Source organism: Acipenser ruthenus, chromosome 7 (assembly GCF_902713425.1).
Source record: "Acipenser ruthenus chromosome 7, fAciRut3.2 maternal haplotype, whole genome shotgun sequence".
NCBI lineage: Eukaryota > Metazoa > Chordata > Actinopteri > Acipenseriformes > Acipenseridae > Acipenser > Acipenser ruthenus.
In genome coordinates this window covers 56640619-56664973 of record NC_081195.1, presented here as the reverse complement: position 1 = coordinate 56664973, position 24355 = coordinate 56640619, and the positions used below count along the sequence as shown (strand labels likewise).

The 24355-nt window shown below is 37.1% G+C and overlaps 1 protein-coding gene across 1 annotated transcript in view; it reads left to right on the top strand.

The window, feature by feature from the left end:
• The window catches only part of LOC117415557 (staphylococcal nuclease domain-containing protein 1), a 186814-nt gene that overhangs the window by 119842 nt on the left and 42617 nt on the right, over positions 1 to 24355 (top strand). Inside the window, exon 17 of the mRNA XM_034026068.3 lies at positions 13763 to 13951. Coding sequence (XP_033881959.1) covers positions 13763 to 13951 — 189 coding nt within the window. The remainder of the gene's footprint in view (positions 1 to 13762; positions 13952 to 24355) is intronic.

The following is a 24355-nucleotide window of genomic DNA, read 5'->3' as shown; positions in this document are numbered from 1 at the left end:
AAAAAAAAAAAAAAAACCTCTGTAAAAAGAATACAGTCAGTCATCTGTCAGGTTTCCTTTTTTCTCTTTCGAAGAACAGATTGTTTCAGTTTGTAAACTCCATTACCACTGTAAACCGCATCATCGGCACGATTTGAAGTCCCAGCAGCCGTTGCTGATCTGCCTGAACGTGCACCAACTTGTCTAAGAGCGCGCTGTTTTTCCGGCTCACTGAGAGAAGGCAGGAATAAGGGAAAACAGATGCTGCAGCTAAACGGCAAGATCAAATCGTGGCTGTAGGCCATGAAAGGGGGAGTAATAAGGCGCCAAACATTTTACAATCATTTGGGCTACCTGAACCTAGGATGGTGTCTGACAGTCCATTGTATGTCCTGAAGCACACAGTTTAATTCTTACTTGTTTTGTTTATTTAATAGGTTAAATGCAGTAGTACCTTCATCCGTGGTAGCCCAGCACATTTTGTGTGTGCATATTTATTATGCTTTAGCTTGCTACATAATTTTCTTTTTCAAAACTGTCTATAGGTAGAAAATGCACACTGAAACACTGAACTGCAGGCTAAACCAGCACATGTGTATTCTCAGGAACTATTTGTCAATTTCTTTAAAACCTAATTTATTTTTACTCAACAGTAACTTTTTTGGAATGTTAGGGCAGAAGTCTGTTTTTTAAACTAGTGTATCGACCCTCTGAGTGAAACTGCTGGTTCTTTCTCATATGTATTAGAGATAAACAAATGTGCAATTTTGGCTCGAAGGGTCAAAGGTTTTTAGCTGCATTTGTTGTGATAAAAATAAACACTGATACTCACTACTGTATCAAATAATTGACCGAAGCAACGATAAAGAACCAAGCGGAGACTGGTACATGTGCCATTAAACAATATTACATTTTTTATATATGACAGTTATGCCTAAAAAAGTTATGTCCAGCAGGAAGGGCAATTTGAACTGCAAGCAATAACTGCAACATTGCTATTTCACTGAAACAGACCTGTACAGTAGTCCCTTGCTCAACCAAACATGTCTGGAGGCAGACAGGTTGTCAGAAATAATGCAGATCTTCCATGGGATTGTTATCGGACACACTGTCATTTTCACTGTGGAGTCCTGAGAAGCTTGGGCTTGTGGCTGGAACCCTGGCAGACCAATGGCGGCGACCCATGTTAGAAGCGTTGTTGCTCGTAGTACTGGAGTGTTGTCCGGTGTGTGTTTTCCCCTTGACACATTTGCAGGCAAACACCACTGTCTTTAGGGCGTCGTTGGTGATCATGTGGCCAGTGACACCCATGTAAGAACACATCTGCATACAAGACTATAAATCAATAGTGAGGGTAAACAATCTGGGCCGACTCGACAAGTTCTTGCAGCTTATTGTGCAGAAGGTTGTACTGCTTGTGTATTAGTGAATGGACAAAGTGCGTGTGGGCTGGGGATGTTGAGGCTGGTCGAGTTTCTTGCATGAAGGCATAGAAGAGGGAGCTGTTCGAGTGCGAGTGACACAGGCTTCCCGGCCGCGAGGCTGGCGAGCTCTATCTGCCTGTATCTGACAAGGGTCAGTGCTGCTCCATTTCCCAGCAGGTGTGGTGAGGGTGGTCAGAAGTGGCAGCTGTTTGGCTTGGCTAGATGCAGGCTCCAAATGTATTGAGGCACACTTTCTCTTAAACAAAACAAAAAACAAAAAAGCAAAAAAAAAACCCTACTAAATTATATTAACTTAAATTGATCAGACACAGCAAAGAAAAAAATGAATTCACCTTCAACTCCAGTTACACTGCATTGCTTACAAAGAGTAAAATGTTGACTTGTGCAATATCCTAGTTTCAATTTTACACATGTTGATTTCCTATTGAATGTTCCTTGACCTGCAGCATTTAACTTGGGCAAACAAAGTATGTGCAGAACGACCACTACCTATGCTGCTTAATGCTACAATACATATCATTTTCTGTTGGTGTTAGACTTTCTTTTCCTCGCAAAAAGCAATTGTAGACTTCAAATTCAGAATTTTAATCATTGTAGTCCATCTTCTGTTTTGAACTACAGGAGTATTTCTGAAAGATACTTGCCCTTTTCCTAGTTACTTTAAACACTGTAGATTGTGTATTTTTTTATTTGCCCTCTTTTAATCATGTAGTTCATTTTAGTGATTTTAGTAGGACACTTTGTATCTATTCTGTTTATTTTTGTTGGTGTCGGTATAACAGTCGCCCCCCCCCCCCCACCCCCCAAAAAAAGTGTCTCTTTGGATCCTGCAATTCAGTGACCTAGCGTCACACCTAATTGGTTATTATTGTGGGACATACGTGTTGTTTGGCACATACGAATGTGCCTGCATAGCAGTGTCTGTATTAGCGATGGACTACTGTGTTGGCAGTGTCATGTCAGCTGTGAAATTTATTCCATGTGATTTACTACATTTCTATAAGTTTCAATTGATACTTAAGCTGTTGTCAATTTCAAGGCTCACTTTTTTGTCATTTATTGGGTCAGTGACTGCCCTCGGAGTGGAGGGAAGAAATTGGGAAATTTAATAAAACAGCCTGTGTCTCCAACCATGCAGCTCAAGAAGACAAATGGGTGGAACTAGTTGAGTTGTAACTCATAACTGCAACACATTATTTAAAAGTAAGGGCGGAGATAATGATTTTATTTTGGTTCTATTTCCTAAGGCCTGCTTTTAATACTCACAACATACAGTACTGTGTACAGATAAATGTAAAAGGTTATCTATAATGTGTCTCTTCGTGTACTGAACCTCAAAGTTAATGAAGTGACTGGAGGGTGTTAAAAATGTTGTTGTTCAAATGTCTGATTTTAGGCTTTACCCATAGCATTGCCTTAGATAGTGTTAAGTTATCATAAATGTGTTTTACAGCAAGAGGTTTATCTTTGCTACCAACAGCAAAATCAACCATGCCTTCCATTCATCACGTTGGGTAAGCTAGACAGCAAAGCATTACACTGTCCGTGCTTAATTGGGTCAATTGAGATCAATCATGGCTAGGAGCCTCAGAGCATGGGTTGCCATGCCTCAGTTTCCAGGTAGTTTTTGCCCCTTTTGATCTCAATCTATTAGCTTGATAAATGGCCAATTCCACAAGATGAGCTTAGGGCAAGACTTCATTTGGACATGCCTGCTCTTCAGACAGATTGTCAGCAAGAACCACTGGTGAATCCTGGTAGTTACCTCTTTCTTGGTCGAACAATTTGTCATCTCTTGACAGATGAAACCATGTGCTTAGTTTCTGAATTGGATTTCGGTGATTTTTTTTTTTTGGTTTGATTTTTTAATTCAGCCAAATAACTGAAAGGGATTTTACATTCATATTGGTTATGATTTTGTATATCACAGGGCTACCTCTTATCCTTGTAAGAGTACTGTCATTTGTTCTTGGTGTGAAAGGCCTACATTGCTGGAGGCACAATATGAGTCTTTTAAAATATGTTTACAATGTCCTGTTGGTTTCTTACCAATAAGGTGTAGAATTGTAGTGTGTTTATAACTGAATCAACATCTTTGTGCATGCAACAACACTGCTGGCAGATTTTAAAGGGTAGTTGCTACTAATGGTGATGTTACATAGCAGTACCCTGTCTATACCTATGGAATTTGTGTGTGTGTGTGTGCGCGCATAGTCCCCACAGCCACAAAAAGAGAATCAGCCTTTTTCAGGACTCAAGGGACTGCTTTTCTCTGAGAATGCAAGATTCTTGCATTCTGTTTGCTGAACAGTTAGGAAACACATACATTACTTTTCTTCCTCAGTGGAAGGCAGACTTTCTTTAAGTAATACATATGTCTACTTTCTCATAAAAAATTGATAAGGACTTGTGGCCGCCTTCTGGTTTTGACTCCATGGGCCTGCTTATTATTTAGTTAGTGACTGATTTGTGTTGAATAATTCATTGACCTTGTTTTGACTTTTTCATCCTTATTTTACATTTGATAAACAAATGACCTTATTTTACACATAAAATATAAAAAAGCTATAAAATAAAGAAACTGCAAAAAAGGGGGTAGGGCTGTGTATCTGGGTTCACAACGATACAGTACATGGTTTACAATACGTATCACGAACAATTAATAAAACAACATTTGCTTTTAGTGTATTTGCTTTTTTTTTTAAATTATGTACTGAAATGTAACTGTTGAAATATTTCAACTAGCTTAATGTAACTTAGACATGCCAGTATGAAACATTTCATTGTATACAACAATATAATCCAGCAATCTTCTTTTGAGGGAACAAAATTCCAACAAAAACTTTGGTTGTTCCATACTAAAATGAGGTATTTTATTATGTTCAGCACATTGTTCTTAAAAGGAACAGTAACATTCAGGCATGTATGATTGCTATGCGAAAGTAAAACCATGAGCAGGAAGGACGTAGATGACAAAACAGCCTCCGTATTTTCTATATTAATCTGTTATTATAAAATACACCCTACAAGACATTATAGCCTTAAGTTATTTTGAGAAGTTATTTGAACATAGAGGTTTTAAAAACAGAACAGAAATGGTATCAGCACCTTGTCAGAGCAATATCTGTTAAATTTCAACATAACTGTTCGAATGAAGGAATGATTAAGTAACTGTCATCTTATGCTCCCTTTTGAAACTGTCAAAATGCTTGTGTATGTTGGTGGCTCAACAATTCTTCCCCAATACTTCCGACTGTGCTTTAACTCCTGCAAAAGTTGGGCAAGAATGTTGTCTTTATGTTAGCCATATGTTGTTTTCCAATACTTTAGGGGCATTCCACATCAAATGGACCAGTGGCCCTCATCATTAAATTTAAGCTGTCATTACTTTTAAAATGTATGTGCCTGGGGGCTCCCGAGTGGCGCATCCAGTAAAGGCGCTCCTCGCAGGATGTGCCCTATAGCCTGGAGATCGCTGGTTCGAATCCAGGCTATGTCACAGCTGACCGTGACCGAGAGTTCCTAGGGGGCGGCGCACAATTGGCTGAGCGCTGCCCGGGTAGGGAGGGCTTAGGTCGGCAGGGGAATCCACGGCTCACCGCGCATCAGCGACCCCTGTGGCCGATAGGGCGCCTGTGGCTCTGCAGCAGAGCCGCCAGATCTGTGTTGTCCTCCGGCACTATAGGTCTGGTAGCATTGCTGTGGATCTGCAGTGCGAAAAATGACGGCTTGGAAGGAGTACGTTTCGGAGGACGCGTGTTTCAGCCTCCGTTTCCTGAGTCAGCGGGGGGGTTGCGAGCGGTGAGCCGGGGATACAGATAATAATTGGGCATGCTAAATTGGGGTGAAAACCGGGGTAAAAATAATTGGCGACGACTAAATTTTTAGAAAAAAAAAAAAAAAGAAGAATGTGCCTGTAATGGGTGGGTGCTCATGAGGGATTAAAATGAACTCTAAAAAGCGACCATGTTTGAGAACTGGGATTGTTCAAAGTATTGGGTATCTTCTAGTTAATAATGTATCAACATATTGCCTATTGGTGACCATGAATGTTAATATGATGGAGCCAAATGTAGAAAAAAGTGCCATGTTGTACTTGCAAGAACTCCCGAACCACTGTAGTTACCTTCTCTACAGTTTCTCCTGGTTTTTGAACAACAAATAGTCTCTATATGCTATGTCAGTGCCACAGGGTAAGTATTACTGTAACACAATTATTTAGTTATGAGCATCCAAAGTGGACGTCAGACCAAAAATGGCATCCCCTCTGCACACCATAACTCAGCTCTTGGGAAAACGTGTCCTTCAACTTAATGGTAGTTTATGTACATTGGTTTTTTGATAGTATGAATCAGTTTAGCAAGGTTTTGTATGCTTCTTGACAGAAACTAATTGATGGAATAATATATATATACTGCAAACTGCTTAAGGTAAACTACTTTCCCTTAATTTGGATAACTATCATAAGACTGAACAGTTAAGAGCAGATTTAACAGGTGATTGCTCACATTGCTAGCACGTGATTATTTTATTATATTTGTAATAAAATGCCAGACCAGTCTCCTCAAGACACACATACAAATACATATTGCCAAACAGTATATATACAATACTGCACATGGTTTACTTGAAAATAATGTATTACAAGCCATTGGTTATTTGCTGTTCAAATTCATGTAAACCTTGCTAAAATTGATTAATTCTGACAAAATATCATTAGTGTACAGGTTTTATATAACGGCCTTTTGTTTAGTTATGAAATATGAGTTGCATTTGCCTCTCAGGGTTCCTTTAGTGAGTTACTGTAATAGAACCCCCTCCCTTTTTTAAAATATTTCACTAAAATCGAACTGTTTTGCTAAGTGCTGTCTTTCAGTATTGCTTCAATCCCAAGGGCAGGTTGTCGGGGGGACATGATTAAGACAATCTTGTGGTTTCACTTCACAGGCTTGCAATAATTCGTCCTCGGTAATTGGAAGAAAAAAAATTAACAAACTGTTATATTGGTATTAATTTTGGAAAGAAGCCGTAACAACTTCATTAAGTGCTTCTTAATTTGTTTTTAGGGGAGAAAATATAAATGGTCTTCTGTTGGTGTTTAGAAAAATGTCTGTTTTAACAATTGCAATTCGTATTCAAGAGCTTACAGTGCGCACCTATGATGTTATTTACTTGTTTCAAAATGGAGAGCTGTGTGATTTTTTTTTTCCCATTTTTAAGGTTTGCAAAACTACCTGAAACTACAGCCAAAATTTAGATTTGATATTTGATCTTGCCATTACATGTAATTCTAAATGTGGTTTAAACTCAAAATATGACAAATGCAAGTGTTCATTGTGTGCAAGGATCACAAATCCTCGGATTGTGTATAAAATCCTGTTATAGGGATGGTAATAGACACCTCTGTGGCTATTAGACTTAATGCTGGATAACAAGTAGATGTATGTATTTATTTATTTATTTATTTATTTATTTAGTGAAATCTAAATCAAATTAGAAGTTAATTTAATTGTAATGTGCTGTTCGAGCATTTCTGGTTTACCTGAGATCTTTCAGGATAGATAAACAGTCAATAAGTATCTCTTCAGGGAGAAATGCACTGTTTCTATTGAATAAACACATACTATAGATAGTATATCTTCATCATTCTTCACAGAACCTAATTTAATGTTGGCTTTACTTTCTAAGTACACTAATCGGCAGCACATAGTTTAGTAATTCCATATAAACCTCTGTTTCAGGGTTTGGGGTGTAGGAGTAAACCGTATAGAAAAATGGTGTTTATTTTTGACAAATGGATTGTTTTATTGATTTAATTATATCTTCAGAGAAGAACAAAAATGGTGTTGAATGCCATATCATACCATAGTGAAAAGTGTGTGTGTGTGTGTGTGTGTGTGTTTCTTTTTTTTTCTAAACTTCATCTGCAGAAGGTGAATGCATGCATTTGTAAACCCCCGACACATGATTACTAAAAGAAAAGCTTGGAATCCTGTAACTTGCTTTTCCTCCCTGAAGCATTCATTCTTTGATTGAAAAATAACAGCAGTGTTACTAGAGAGCAATATTAAACCAGATAAACCCTGGGGCGACAGTTTTATCTTTCCTCACAAACCAAGATGGATACCTTTTACAACCCTTCTTCTGAAGCTGCAGGGCATTTATTTGTTCCACCAAGGCCAAAGCAATGAAAAACTGTCCGTCAGTGGGATAACATCGATGTTGTATGCGTTCCCCGTTTTAGCTTTAGTTTTTCTGTCACCCTAGCTTGTGTTTTCTAAGTGTTAGTCCCTTCTCTTTTAAAATGTTGGTGTCCTCCTCCTCTTGCGTTGGCCTTACATACAGAAGCTGCTTGTGCTATGTTTTGGTTGATTTCTTACACTGGCTTTTTTTTTATTATTATTATTATTTTTTTTTACCTGGAGGCGGCTTAACGAAGTCAAAAGTATTTACCACCAATTGAAGTTGTCAAAGGTGTTTTTTTTTTTTTTTTTGACTAATCAGAATGCTGTAATTGAACACACATTTGTTTTGTTCTAAGGGAACTTGAAATGAGTACTAAATCCTTTTGCTACAAAAGGATAGTAAATTCTAACAGGCATAAAATGTGTTCAGATGCTTTCAACAGTCTGATAAATCCTGCCACAGACTACATAAATTACAACGTTAAAACACAGCTATAATTGCAACAAAATGCTTGGTGTTTTCTATTTCCTAATCAATTTTATGAGATGCTTTTCTGTTGTGGAGAGGCTTTTTTATGCCAACATATGTATAAGCAAATAAGTTAAAACAGCATGAATAAGTCAATTCTTGATCTTTTGTAGGGACAGAGGGAGGCTGATGAAGCACATTAGAAATCGGTTTATTCCTAAGGTTTATTCCTAAGAGAGTGTAGGTGTTTGTGGGGGAGGTAAAGTCAATGATCATGTGGCTAATGCTTTTCATATACGGGCAGTGTGCTTTCACTGCTGCTGTTCTGTCTTTACCCCTCTCACTGGAGCTTAAGTCAGTGAGAAACAGTCAACCATTATATATATATATATATATATATATATATATATATATATATATATATATATATATATATATATATATATATAATATATATATATATATAAATATATATATAAATATAATTTTTTTTTTTTTTTCTGTGGGGATGGGGTTGGTGGACACAGCAGGCTTGTAAGTACCAGTAATAGTTAGTTGATAGTATCCCAGTAGCAAATTTAATAATGCAAAATTAAAAAAAAAAAAACCTGGACTTGTATATATGTGTGTGTGTGTGTGTGTATATAATATATATATATATATATATATATATATATATATATATATATATATAAATATATATATATATAAATATAAAATATGTAATATAAAATATATAATCTATCTATCATCACCTCATCATTTTAAGCCTTTTTCAATCCCCTGCTGGATGAAGGCCTCCCCAAAATTCTTCCACAAAAGCCTGTCTGCTGTGTCCCCCCATCACATTGCTCCAGTGTGTTTCCTAATTTCATCTTGCCATCTTCCTGGAGATTTTCTTCTTGGTGGTTTAATCTCCTGGGATCCAGACTAGTATCTCCTTGGTCCAGCGATGGCCTGTTCTTGCTACATGTCCGGCCCACTGCCGTTTCAGTTTTTCCGCTCTTATAATAACATAGCATATTTTGTTTGCGCTCTTATCCATTCCTTCCCTTTCCTGTCTCTTTGTTCCCAGCATGCATCTTTCCGTGCTCCGTTGTCGTTTGCAGGGTTAGAAACTAACAATATTGTGCTACTAGTCCAAAGGACTAGTACCTTTTGAAACTTGCTAGTCCTGATGTGAAGTGCCTAAGTTGGAATCAACAACAGTTGTGGTCCCTAAACATAGGCTTAGATTTATTGTGCTAAATAAACACTGTTATAAATTTAGATTTACAATTTAATTATTTTTTTTTTTTTTAACAAAGCACCTTCATAAACGCTCATACAGATCGACCAATCACCTGTTTGCATCTCGTTACTGAGCGACTACTGTACTGTGTGCTGAAAAACTGACACTGATCGCACCAGACAGGATGACAGAGGAAAGAATTCTCTCAGCTGTGTTACCTTGCTGACCCATGAAGCTCCATCTGAAATTGACACCGATGACACAAATAAAATGTTTATTTTATTGTACATTACATGTGTTGCTATTTACAAAAATACTGGCTGGCAATGAATTACTATCTACAATAATTAATGTACTTGTGTACACATGCGGTCTTCACTAAAGTCCCCATTTAAAGTACATTTCACTATAGCCCTCAGGATGAAATTGTTAGCTAGGTGGCTATTTATTTTTATTTATTTATTTATTTATTTTTTAATTTAGCAGTGGGAGAAAACCCCTTCAGCAAGTACAGTAAAAACTGCCAGAACTGATGGATGCTGCATCTACTAGGCTTAGATACTAATGAGAGCATAACAAATACAAAAGAAAAACGAGGAAAACGCAGATCTTTTCAACAATGCTGGGTGACTTTGTAAAATGCTGCAATAACAGTTCTGCTTGTGAAGCATCCACACTATAATTTGACAGAACAGGTGATGTATTTGCATTGTGCGGGACCTTATTGTCCCTCATTGGTGCTTCAGCCCTGGAGCACTCACAGAATCACCGCCAGTCCACCTATTATCAGTGATTTAAAGCCTGTTTTTCAAACGAATGATTATCGCTCACCAGTACTGTATTGGTATAAGAAAAGTGTGTTTTTAAAGTAATTTCAGCTTCCAATCACTTAAAATATGCTGACGACAATGTAAACAACACCCAAGCTTTAAATGCATTACTGTTTATAGATAAGAACTCAACTTTTATTATGACTATTGTGTTATGTTAAGCAACATACTACAGTAATGTTCATTATGGTAATTGATTGTTATGTTAGTTTTAAAATATTTAGTAAAACGTGACAGATTGTTTGACCTCGTTGGTACAACTGGCCCCCTTTGCTAATGACATTGTCAGTCAGGGTGGTAAACCCAGTAGAAATCTCCACGTTTTTGTATAATGACTTTACACTTCCTTCAAAAGATGCAACGCATTTCAGTATATTCAAACGATAAACTTTGCATCCCGCACAGAGGGAGAACACAAACGTAAAACGCCATTAAGTGGGGTTGGCATTGTAGGGGAGATAAAGGGAGGTTTCAGTTCCGAGTGACCTGTTTTCTAAGCCATTATTTGTGAATGCTTATTCACCACTGCTACACCTTGTTAGAAAATTGACTTCCCTGCATTTTTTAACGCAAGTCTAAATGTGAGAGTATATATGTACATTTGTTTTAAGTACTCGCCCAGAGGACTACTGAGACACAGACATCAACTAGTCCTCATAAGATTTAATTTGCCTCGGGCGAGCGTGAGTTTCTAACCCTGGTAATTTCTCATTTTTGAGTCATTTTTGCATTGAGGGTCCAGGTCTCGTAAGGTAGCACTGGCAGCACGCATTGGTCGAAGACTTTCCTCTTGAGGCATAAGGGTAGTTTCCCTTTCAGAACCATGCTTAATCTTCCAAAGGCACTCAAGCCCATTTTTGCTCTTCTGTTGATATTGCACTTTTGGTTCTCTGTTGCCGAAACTAACTGTCCTAAGTATACATAGTTATTGACCTGTTCAAGCATGATCCCATTGACTTCAATTGCCTGTGGAGTGGTATATTTATTGAACATGACTTGAGTCTTCTTCAGGTTCATTTTCAAACCTGCTTTGATGCTAGCCATTTGTAATTCTTCTGGACCTGTTGTAAATATGAGGAAGTTGTCAGCAAATCATAGGTGAGATTTTTTATATATATATATATATATATATATATATATATAAAAGAAATGAAAAAGGAAAGAATATACACTTACATGCTGAATAGAGTAATTACATGTCCTTTCTCTTGAAAAAGCTATCCAGCATAGATTGCTCCTCACTCCCGTTGCCAGGTTGCAGTTTGCATGAAGATGACGGACAGGCAACGATTGCATTCGTCATGCATGATTCGTACTACAGTAGGTCACCTTTTGAATTCGCGTCATCTTTGAATTAGTCAACCATGGTCTTTGTTTTCACTGAGAGAATAACATACTGGAGAAAGTTCAGTGTCAGTCAGTACTGAGATCATTGTATCCAGCTCTGATGCTGTTAAGTTTTTTTCCTTTTCCTGTTCCTTGGTTGACATTTCTGAGTAACTTGGATTGCTGGGCTATATAACTTCAGGGGCACTTGGAGAGAGAGAGAGAGAAGAAACGCCAGAAGCATTCAGAATACAGGGTATCTATGGCTTTGTCAGAATCCTGATAAAATACTGATATTCTCTTTTTCAAAGTTGGAACACCAAGCTGTGGCATAGAAACAAAAATCAACCCTTAAGCGTGTCGGCAGAAATTAAATATAATTTTGCAAAATTGTGTTGCTTTAAAGTGGTGCTTTTTAATCGGATGGAATATGCAGTGACAGTTGTCTCATCAGGGCAGGCAGCAGTTACCTTGTCTGTTGTAAGTAGAAACATAGAGCTATGCTATCCAACAGTCACCAGCTAGACTGATTTTTATAATTGCTATTTCAGTTTAACAAGTTTAATACTGGTATGTACAGTTTTTTTTATTTATTTATTTAATTTTTTTAAACTTGCTGCTTTAGAGAATGTGAAATGAGATGCCACTCTCTGCTCATATCCTAGACGATGATGAATATTGGCACATGGCAGCTAGGATTTTATTTAAAAACATTTGGTAGGTATTTAGAATTTTTCAGAATTGCTACACACCTGCCTAGCCCCTCGCCATTAAAAATAAATCATAATAGAAAAAAAAATCAATATTTACTGTCATTTTTGTTTACGAAACAAAATCTTGTAATGGGAAAATAATTGGTTAGTGTTAGCAGTTTCTGTGTTGCAAAGCCCTGAAGTGAGCTGGGTATTTTAACAGTTCTGATGTCAGCAGATTTAATTTAATTAATTACAAGTGCATTCTACTCCTTGCAATAAAAGCCAGCAGTAGCATTAGGGTTTGCTTGTGTAACTCAGAGCAATGCAGTCTTCTAGCAGTCCATAGAAAAGCACAGGAAAGGTCATAGGAGGATATGTGAAGAGTATTTGTTAAAAGAAGGCTTTCTTGGAGGATAACGGTTGCATATCGTTGGATCATTCTTGTTCTACTGCTACAGTGTATTGGTCGTTGGCACTTACTATGAAAAATTATTAAATGCATAGAATAGTATTAGTGGTGAATACCCTTTTCTTTCCAGTTGCATATCAGTTTCATTCATTCCTGGTTTTACTAAGAGATTAACAACACATTTGAGCTTGTTAACTATACACTGTGGCTCCTTAAATTTGTCTTAAAACCTGTGATGAGTGAAACTGCTATGCAGTATGTCTGTCTTATTTTCCATCCCTGCAGCAGAGCAGTAAAGTAAAACCAGTATATCAGTAACATATATCCCCACCAGCACTGTAAATTCAAATTCACATGCTCAATAGATAGTGTAGTTCATTTTTTCATTAGATTTGGAGTGGAATGATCCTCCCAGAACAGAATTGACAAACCCTAGACTAGAGCCTCCAAGCTCCCAGCAATGAAGTTAAGTAAGGCTATGAATCTAATGGTTGGAATAAGATATGAATCTGTTTTTTCTCTTGGTTAATGAAACAATCGGTTATGCTTTTAGTACTTTTCAGTCATGTTCCTAGATTGTAATACCGTGTCCATGTGATGTCCTTGCAGAGCTGCATCATTCCTTTTAACTATCACTGCACACTGCATTTCTGCATTTCCCGCAGCCTCCATGTCCCTGCTCCAGACTCCTCACGTCCATGGCTAATAGAAATTTGAACCAGTTAAATGGTCTTGAGCTGAGCCTTTTTAGAGTGATTTATTTTAAATAGGTGCTTATTGATTTGAGAGTGCTTGGGGACTAATACAGGGAGTAAACTCCCCTGATGACTTAGAGGTAAATCAAAAAGGCTCATCTATGAGAGACAGAGTTTTAAAAAAAATTATATATATATATATATATATATATATATATATATATATATATATATATATATATATATATATATATATATATAAAATCTACAAGTAATTGTCCAATTTGAAAGTTGAGTATCTTGCAATATACCTTGTGGTAATGTGCATTTATTATCATTCGTTGTGTTTAGACAGTAAGCATTTTTTTTTGTATTGTAGACCCTTGTATACAGTGCATTATATTTTGTTTTATATTTGTTCTTGTTAGATTTTGAACAGTAGGTTAATGTATTGTCCCCCAAAAAATCTGTTAAGTAGAGTATCTGTTTTTTGTCTAGGTTGAAGTTGAGGTGGAAAGCATGGACAAGGCTGGCAACTTCATTGGCTGGCTTCACATTGATGGGCTGAATCTGTCTGTGGCCCTGGTGGAGCATGCCCTTTCCAAAGTGCACTTTACTGCTGAGAGGAGCTCCTACTACAAAACCCTGCTGTCTGCCGAAGAGCCTGCCCGGCTGAAGAAAGAAAAGGTAAGGTGGTTGTTTGTTCGTTCGTTCGTTCGTTATTTTTCTTTTTAGGCTGACCTGTATTAGCACTAAGCACTTCATGGAAACCTGCCCATTCCCTTGTGTGCCATCCAAGCAAATCCTCCTTTTTTGTTTTTCAGCTGGCTGTATAAATACTACCCCCCCCCCCCCCCCCCAAAAGAAAAGCAAGTCATGTTAAAAACATTTTAAGCCATTGAATCTAAGGCTGAATAGGGATGTATCGAATCAGCATTACCTGGTAAAGTGGGGGTTGACCCACTAAGCCTGCTAGCAGTTTTGTACATCTTACAGCCGTGGGGTTGCAAGCATAATTAACCCATTGGGATCTAAAAGCTGAGAGCCTTGCTTTTCTTTTGAAGTATCAGCCCTCATTTTCAACACGTGTGTTTTTGTTTTTGTTTTAATTGCCCCCTCGGCAGTGTGTATACAAACACACAAGTTGCAGTGTCAGGCTTTTCATTACACAGAGTTCAAAAGTAATATACTGGACTCATTAAAATTTACTTAGGGAGCTGGTTCTACTGTAGACATTTGTTCAAAACAAAATAACTGCTTAGCTCTGCAGTTTGGCAAGCCTCAACAATTTAAAGGAGAAGGATGCTTGATATTTCTATTCATATTGTCACAATCTCCATTAGTTGCAGAGAGTTGTTTTAAGATAATGGGCCTCCTGTATCAGTGCTGCCCAGTAATGTTATTGGATAATAATGATGTCGAGGTGGGATAAAGATAATAGGCCTGTGTTAATTTGGCCTTTTAGACAGCAGGTCGTTGGCCCAGGAGGGTTGTCAGTGTAAAGTCTAGGTAATGTTCCTTAAGTATTTTATTGTTTCACAATGTAAATTTTTTGTTTCTTCTGAAAGATTGGCTTGTCTTTTGTTTTGCTGCATAAATCACATTGCACTAAATCATCCATGCGATTTGATGAGATTCGGATTGGTGTGCTATCAGTCTCATGCTGAGACTTTTGAAAGCAGATATCTAGATAAATATAGTAGTTTGGATTTTTTTTTTTTTTTTTTTTTTTTTTGAGGAGCAATTTGCTATATTAAAGACTGCCATATATTATATAAAGTTTGGAGTAGGTGGGGCGGCAGTGTGGAGTAGTGGTTAGGGCTCTGGACTCTTGACCGGTGGGTCGTGGGTTCAATCCCTGGTTGGGAACTCTGCTGCTGTACCCTTGAGCAAGGTACTTTTACCTAGATTGCTCCAGTAAAAACCCTACTGTATAAATGGGTAATTGTATGTAAAAATAATGTGATATCTTGTAACAATTGTAAGTCGCCCTGGATAAGGGCGTCTGCTAAGAAATAAATAAAAATAAAAATAAAATATATATATATATATTTTACAACATTGGTGCATATAATATATATATATATATATATATATATATATATATATATATATATATATATATATATATATATATATATATATATATAATATATAATATATATATATATATATATATATAATATATATATATATATATATATTATATTATATGCTTCAGTGAGTTACAGGAAAATAATTTGATCCAGGGTTTCTGTGACGTCATAAATTACGAGACCGAAGGTAGAATAATTTATAAACTGTCACAGAAACCCAAGATGGAATTGTTTTCCTGTAACTTACTGAAGAGGCCCATCTATTTTTTGTAATACATGGATACCCTTGTGATGCTAATATTAAAGAAGACAAGGTTGTAGCTTCTGAGGGGGTCATAATATCATTCTGTGTATTAAAGAAACAGAATTGAAATATACAGAGGGGAATCTTAAACCATTCTCTGTCTCTTCTTGGTTTCTTGTCACAAACTCCCCCACTGACAAAGAATGCTTTTATAGAGTCATAAACTAACTGCTGAACAAATGGCTTATCTTCACGATCACTGAATGACAATTTCGGCACCGCAAGCCAGACAGTTCTGGGTGCTTTGACACCCAAGACAGGAACCAGTCCATCTCATAAATCCAGCCGACAGGGGGCGATGCAACGGACCAATTGAGATCAATGGGCTGTCTCTGAACGAGAACAACCAATGAGAAACACCCCACAGCCCAAAATAACCAAGCTAACCAAACTAACCAATCACAGGGTGGAAGTCAGGACAACAAAACCAGCCGCGCGACTTTCAGAAACGCTGGAGTTTGCCCATGAGAGAGCTTGAGTTTGCCCCATGAGAGAGCTTCCCATGAGCTCCCAACACTAGAAGTGTGCCCCACAGAAGGAACAGCGCTCCAGGCAAGAGAAAGAAGTGAGCTCCACCCGCTAGAAAGTGGCTTGGAGTTCGGAGGAACGAAATGGGAAGCTAAACTGCTCTGAAGAAAGTTTCTGAATCATGGTAGCATTAGGGCTCGAATTCACAGAAGGCAAGGAAGAACCAAAGTTCTACGAACTACATAGCTCTTCAATTGCAAAGCGTTATCTGAGCTGAGTTACGTTTGATCAATGGAACTATTTCCAGTTGGAAAACTACCAACAGCAACGATAATGTTGCAAGACTTGGAGATCAACAAGCTGATCTCCATTTGAAAAGAACTATTTGTTTTTTGCGAGCCTACACAACAATGCGTACTTCAAGCATCTTCTTTCATTGGGACTTCAGATCCAAAAAGCTGCAGTGTTCATCAACACAGATTGACTTATTTATATGGAAATTGATTAAGTATTCAACATATCTAATATTAACTACTTTATGACTCGAAAGTAACTGAAGCAAATGCTATCAAGTTAAGTGGATAAACTATTCTAGGAATAGAATACAACTTCCTGTTTTAGTGTGTAAGAAATGTATTTTGTTGGTTGTAGACCAGGTAGAGTATGTTTAGCATCCTGCAAAGAATGAACCCAAGACAGTGTTGATAGATGAGTCTGTTAGACATATCCTAAGGTACTGTACAAAATGAAATGGGGGGAAAAATGGTGTGGAACTCTGTAGTTTGCCCAATTTAGATAATGTGGCAATTTTTTATTATAATATTTTATTAAAATAAAACATATGCATTTTGCCATAGTACCATCATATAAAAACGGGTCTTTCCATTGCAGTTTTACTTTGTTTTCGGGGTATTAAAAAAATAATAAATGCATTCGGCATGAACTGTAAATGTGTAACTTGAAAACCAGTGTTTTTTCGCACAATATGTTTTTGTTAACTTTTTTTATAAAGCCTATAAAGAATAAAACATTAATAGAAGATTGATGCATTTGGAATAAAATGCTGACAGTTACTACTGCTGAAACAGATTAAATTTGCAAATGTTCTGCATGGGTTTGTAGTCCTGTATAGAAATACAAATAGGAAGTGCTTGTTTAATGAGGTATAAAGTTTAAAGGATTTTTAGTAATATTAATGTGTGAAACAAGTATGCCAATATAAACCTGGAAATCTTACTGGGATGATTAACTCCTTAAGCAATACACTGTGACACTGTTTTTATCCCGGTTCCTGTTTACATCAATAAGATATTGTGTATCGTGTTTAATCCTCTGATGGGGATATAGTACAGACAATCTAGACTTGGTCAGGCAATGTTATTCTGGACCAACGACTGGCATGATGTGTGGTATCCAAATACCCCTTGTTGAAGACAACATGACAGCCCATTAATGCCCTACTGACTGTAGCAGTGCCCTTCCTGCAGCAGACCCAGAATACTATATCCCAGTAGGATGATGCGTGACCATGTGTCGCAAGGATCACATGGATGTTGCTACTGTACTCAAGGATAATGTACAGACAATACCAGTTCCAGTGTTACACTGTTTAATTTTAGCAAGTAACTTTGTTTATTTTGTGTTGCATTCTTACTTTCACAGATCAGAACTAGCTAGAAAAGAAAATAATATATATACAGTGCCTTGCAAAAGTATTCAGACCCCTGACCAATTCTCTCATATGACTGAATTACAAGTGGTACATTGAAATTTCGTTCTGTTTGATATTTTATTTTAAAACACTGAAACTCAAAATCAATTATTGTAAGGTGACATTGGTTTTATGTTGGGAAATATTTTTAAGAAAAATAAAAAAGTCAGATAAACAGTATGACCTTGGCCATGAAGTGTGTTCCCAACATTCTCTCTGGAATTGAACTGTTGTATTGCTCAAGGACTCTGTCAGTAACTTGCCTGGGGCCACCCTCCACCAGGCATTTAGAACTGCATCATCTATAGGTTTCCATTAGAATCTGCCTTGAACCCCTTAAGGTTGAGTTTACAATTCCCCTTATTCTGCTGGTATTGTATGTTTATACATGATTCCACTACTGCACTGGTGCTTTTCTGGGGGGCGATAGCAGCAGAGATGGTAATGAGATGTGGCATTGTGAATTGCATTACTGCTAATTAATGCATGCTTCAGTATGCATGCTGTAACGAGAACACAAATGACTGCTGCCAGCTCTTAGGATTTGTTTCCTCTTCTTTCAAGGGATTTGGATTAATGCAGGTAGGGGGAATTGCATGCATTTCCCTTCTTCTGCAGTGTTATATTCAGCCTTTCCCATGGTGAGGTTTTAAAAAACATTTTTCCACACCATTTGCTTGAGTATAATAATAATAATATTTGTTCTTTATTCATTCACTTTATTTGACTTTCCACACATGTAGCACAAATCTGTCTTCCAAAAATTGTCAATAGTCTAATTTCAGTTTTGTAGAATATACTATACAGAGTTTACAAGACAACGGCTTAGCTTTTAAATGGTGTCCATTTGCAAATTATTGTTGTAATCCCTATAAAACAAGTTTTTGGCAGTCAAATATGTATATCCGGCTATCTTGACAAGCTAGTTTTACACCAAAATGATTGCGGTTTTGCTATATATATATATATATATATATATATATATATATATATCAGGATTATGACATGTCAAACTGCACTGCTATAGATATCCAAGTACATAGGTTAAACAGTGAGATGGGATTTTGCCCCTAGAACCAATGGGCATCTAGAGCACCAAACCAACTACCCATATGCAAAAGGCATTACATGCTATCAACCTGATTGGTTTAGGCCTATTGTGTGCCAAAGGTGTTAGACGGAGAATAGAAGACTGACAAACAAAGCATTCGCTTGAAAACATGGACATACCATTTTGAAGGTTTACCCCTCAAATTCATCCCAACTAAAAATGCTTCAGTTTTTTCTCTTTGCCTCTCCAAGGTTCAGTGTTAAGGTTATTTGGGAATATGGCCGAGTGCTATGGTAATTGTCTTTTAAATGCGAGTCTTGCAATTGTAGGATAACTTTTTTTCAAAAGAGAGGAGTGCTGTAAAAGCAAATGGCTAGAAATTGATATATTGGTTTTATCAATAATTTCTCCAAGATAATACATCTTTGGTTCACCAAGATGTCAGGTTAGACCAGGAAATGTGGCTGGTTAATTGCCTATTTTACAGCTTCTGATCAATATTGGAGTCCTATAGCACTTCAGTTGATTAGGAACACAGTGATGGCATTTCACAATGACGTTTTGCATTTCTCAATGTAGATTTTATTCTCCAAGGAACTCCCTGCCTTTTTTTTCTGCATAGGACAGATCTTCCTTAAAAACATGTTTAGGAATTGCTAATGAACTATAAAATGTTGCCCACATCGCTAAAGGATTCGATGCTGACTATGCCTTCGCTCCCATTTTCATTAAATCCTATTCAAATTGTCCTTGTTATAATGGGAACCTCATTAGAACATGCAAAATGTTTGTTGTCCCAAGGACAGTGTTAATTAGGTTAGAATGAGCATTCTAAATATGTGTGGGTTCTGTTTGCCCTGTAACTCAATTTACCATTCCCCATGGCCCCAAGCTATGATTGAATGTTAAAACATCCATTTACATGGTTCAAATTGGAGTTTCTCCAGAAAAAGCATGCCACATCTTTTGACACTTTAAGCTGGTCTGATCTGTAATTCCTACCATGTAGTCTCTAGTCGCTTTTAACACCCACACACTGTGCCAAAACTTAGAGCCATTAAAGGTGAGATGCAATGACATAAGGCATTGTTGAGTGCAGCTAAACTTTCTATACATGTCCAGAAAGTTTCATTCACATTCGATCAAACAGATCAGAAATGTATATTTATATTGGTTTCACAATGTGTCGTGCTACTGTACCCTCAACAGACTACAACAATGGTTTGTTGTAGTCTGTTGATGGTACAGTAGCACATGACAGGGTTTTTAATAATGTAATAATGTTTAATAATTAATAATGTACATGGGAGGTTGTTGGCTATATAATCGCGTCACTTTATACATATTTTCATCAAACAGTAAGAGATAATTATAATGAAATGATAGGATCATGCCCTCACTCCCTGCACCTCTGCAGCAGCAGCATTATTTTAAGATAGTGAGTAACAAAGCACTGTTAAATGAAAATGTCAGAGCTACAGTTATCAATAATTAGGAACATATTTTAAAATGTAATGGCTGTAGAATGCTTTATTATTATTATTATTATTATTATTATTATTATTATTATTATTATTATTATTATTATTATTATTTGTTTTACTTGTAGCATAGTGAGCATTCACAATCTAACCTGATGAAAATGTGTGTCATTGTAATATACTGTATCTATATCAATGGACATTAAGTAATAGATTACATTTATTACCACTAAATGTGGATCATTTTATTAATGTATTATCATAATTAGCACAAAGCCCAGATTTTAAGAACTTGTGCATTTTTTTTTTTTTTTTTTTTAATTTAGTCGTTGCCAATTAGTGTTTTTTTTTATTATTATTATTTTCTCCCCAATTTGAAATGCCCAATTATTTTATTATGCTCAGCTCACCGCTACCACCCCTGCGCTGACTCGGGAGGGGCGAAGATGAACACACACTGTCCTCCGAAGCGTGTGCCGTCAGCCGCCCGCTGCTTTACACACTGGGAACTCACCGTGCAGCCGCCTCAGAGCTACAGCGTCGGAGGACAACGCAGCTCTGGGCAGCTTACAGGCAAGCCCGCAGGCGCCCGGCCAGACTACAGGGGTCGCTGGTGTGCGGTGAGCCAAGGACACCCTGGCCGACCTAACCCTCCCTCCCCCCGGGCGACGCTCGGCCAATTGCGCGCGCCCCCTTGAAGCTCCCGTCCACGGTCAGCTGTGGAATAGCCTGGACTCGAACTCGTGACGTCCAGGCTATAGAGCGCATCCTGCACTCTGAGTGCTTTTACTGGATGCGCCACTCAGGAGCCCAGCGTTTCTCTGCATTTTTAACTTTCTACCAAAATGCACGCAATATTTACAGTAGGCTGATTACATTCTGCAAAGACAAAATATGTGTTTTGTGTATATATATATATATTTTTTTTATTTTTTATTTTTTTTTTTTTTATATAAAGTGTAGAGCTATTTTTCCTCATCCAACATCTTGTCCCATGATGGCTAACTGGAACACTGCTGAAGCCGGGTGTTCCTGGTTTCAAACCTTGATGGAATTTTTTTTTTTTTTTGGGGGGGGGGGGTGCAACATTCTTTCCCTGCACTACTCTCACTGAAAAATAAATACATGAGATTTACAGTTTTATTTAAAATAATAAAACATTGTACAAATCTCATATATAAGCATTATTTCTGTCAGTATAAACATATGTGTCAGTCTTCATGTTTTAATAGTGTCACAAACCTATGGATTTTGCATGTCCAATAACTAATATCACTTCTGTAAAATTTAGTAAATAAATTAAAAAAATTAATATAGCGTTTTAAATCAACACTAAAATCGAAAGAAAAAAAAATAATCACATTTTTTGCCAAGGAAAGTTTGTCTTGAAATGCTTCTAAACAGTAAACATATTTATTTATTTATTTGCTTTGTTTTTTTTTAAACATCCCAACAAGTTGCTTGACCACGAAGTGTTAGAAATTACACAACAATTTTTTCTAATCTAATACCGTAGCGACTGGTGTAATGTGTATTTTTTTTTTTTGGAAACTTAATTGCTGCATTTAAATGGCAGGTTCTATAATTTTATTATTTCTTAGCAGACACACTTATACAGGGTGACTTACAGTTGTTACAAAATATCACAGTACAAAGTATTGCATTATAAAATATCACATTACAGAATAGCATAATACAGATAAGAGCATTTAAATGTCAAGTGCAATTTATAAACAATGTAATACCCTAAGTTAAAAAAAAATAATAATAATTGTCTGCCTTGTCAGAGGCTCTCAAGCACCCATTTCTAGGTTTCTTTGTAACCAGTAAAAGGTCAGCTTCTTCCACAGCTAGCCAATCAGAAGTGATAGGGGTGAGACATAAACACCTTTTTAAATATTTGTGTGTAGGTACCACTAGACTTCCGCAATTCAGTTTTCAGAAACTTGTGTGGCTCCCTGAAATATACCCGGAGTGTTTTTCTAGCAACAGAACAAACATAGAAGAAATAAACAAAAACTTGTCCGACGGGCAAAATATAACGGCAAAGCTTCTTGTCACACAAATCTTGTTGTCCCGGGTGTCGGGCGATACAAATTGCACACCCCTGAGTTGGTTAGCAGTTTGGCGGTCTATAAACTGTTCATGTCTGCACATTTTGATGATAAGTATTTACTATCCAACCATGCCTCATTATTTTGACTGACTCGTATGAATATGTACTGCAGACACAGCTAATGTTGTATAATTAAATGCCCCTCGGGAAGACTATTGTTACCTCCTGCGGCTTCGGGCATTATAGCCCCCTGTCGGTAACCAATAGTCTTGCCTCGTGTCAATATTCCACTGTAGCCCTTCTCTTCAGTCCCCTCTCTCTCTCTCTCTCTGACACTGTATTAATCCTAGAAGTGCAGCTAGCTGTGGATAAAGTGTTAATTTATTGTCAACTTCCTTTTATTGTTTTAATGTCTGTTTATACACACAATTCTCTTTTTGGGCTTTATAAAGGCTATTGAGGTAGGTATTCAGTTCATCAATCTTGTGAGGCTTTAGAATTTTTAAAAACCCATCACTCTTGGTTGCTACTGACCGATGAGGACGTGATTTTAGTTTTATCTCCTTATTGTAAATCATTTTGATCCAAAGAGTTGGCTTGGATGTGGATTAGGATGTCAAGACAGGGACAGCTCCGTTTTTTTTTTTTTTTTTTATGTATACTGTAGATTTAGGCATTTTACCTGCAGAATAGCTGCAGTGTAGCACTTAGGCATGGTTCATATGTCGTAGGTTTAGCATTTCAATTGCAGATAACATTTCATCTTAGTTCATCTGGATGCTGTGCTAATGCTCTGTTCAATTAAGAGGTATTGATGATATGGGCAGTAAACAATCAAGAATCAGCATGTGTACTGTTAGTTGTCTCGGCTCAGTTAATGCCTGCTTGCCAGAAGCTAAATGCTGCAGCACATTTATTTGTGAGCACAGTGAGGGTTTTGACAGTAAAATCTGCATATATGTCCTGTCAGTCAACAGTATTTCTTCTGGAGTTCCCATTAACTCTGTGCATGATATGATTGAAGGTGATTACTATGCATTTTATTAGGCAGGAATGTACAATTCTAACCACTATTTCCCTAAAGAAGCACTAGGAGATTATACATATAGTTCCCTAATTGTATTCCCAGGGTGTGCATCAGTTTGGACTATTAGACCTCTAGACCCTTTAATGTTGAGGAGGGGAGGGGGGGGGGGGGGTTGTTTTTGTGGGTTTTTAGCAGTGGTTCTATGTACACATGGTGTTCATTAATAACAATAGGCCAGTTTAGATGTTGGTTTGCATGTTTTCTGCACTTTAAGCCCTCGGTCTGGTTACTTTCTACCGCAGCCTTGTGCACCACGGGCTGGACCCCATCACTTGCCCCATGGCAATTTTTGCAGGACCTTTTTAACAAGGGGAAATCTCTCTCTACCATACATGTCAACCCCTAAGTGTTCATACCAGTGAGACCCCTGCTGAAAAACCATGGGAGTGATGAAAAACCTTAACCTAGACCACTATATTTTGTTTTGCTGGTGACGGATCAAGATTTTTACACATGGCTGACAGCTATGCCACTGACCTAGACTTAAGGGTTATGCACACCAGGAGCGAAGCAAACAACATGAATACAGCAAGAGTACATAAAAAAAAAAAAAAAAAACGCAACTGTAGCTATTTAATAGTGATTGTTTATATGTGGTCTGGTTTAACATGTAAATCATTCAAAAAATACGTCTACACATTTCTTTGTAATTACTGAATTAGTTTAATGTACTTTTTTATTGATTCAGTTTTAATAAAATCTTCAGTTACTGTAGTGTTGTTGTTGTTATTAATATTATTATTATTATTGGTCAACATTATTAAAACAAAGAAGCGTAATTTTACAGAAATACGAATCGTGGGTGGCGCTCCTCGTCACTTTGACTAAAATTAAGGT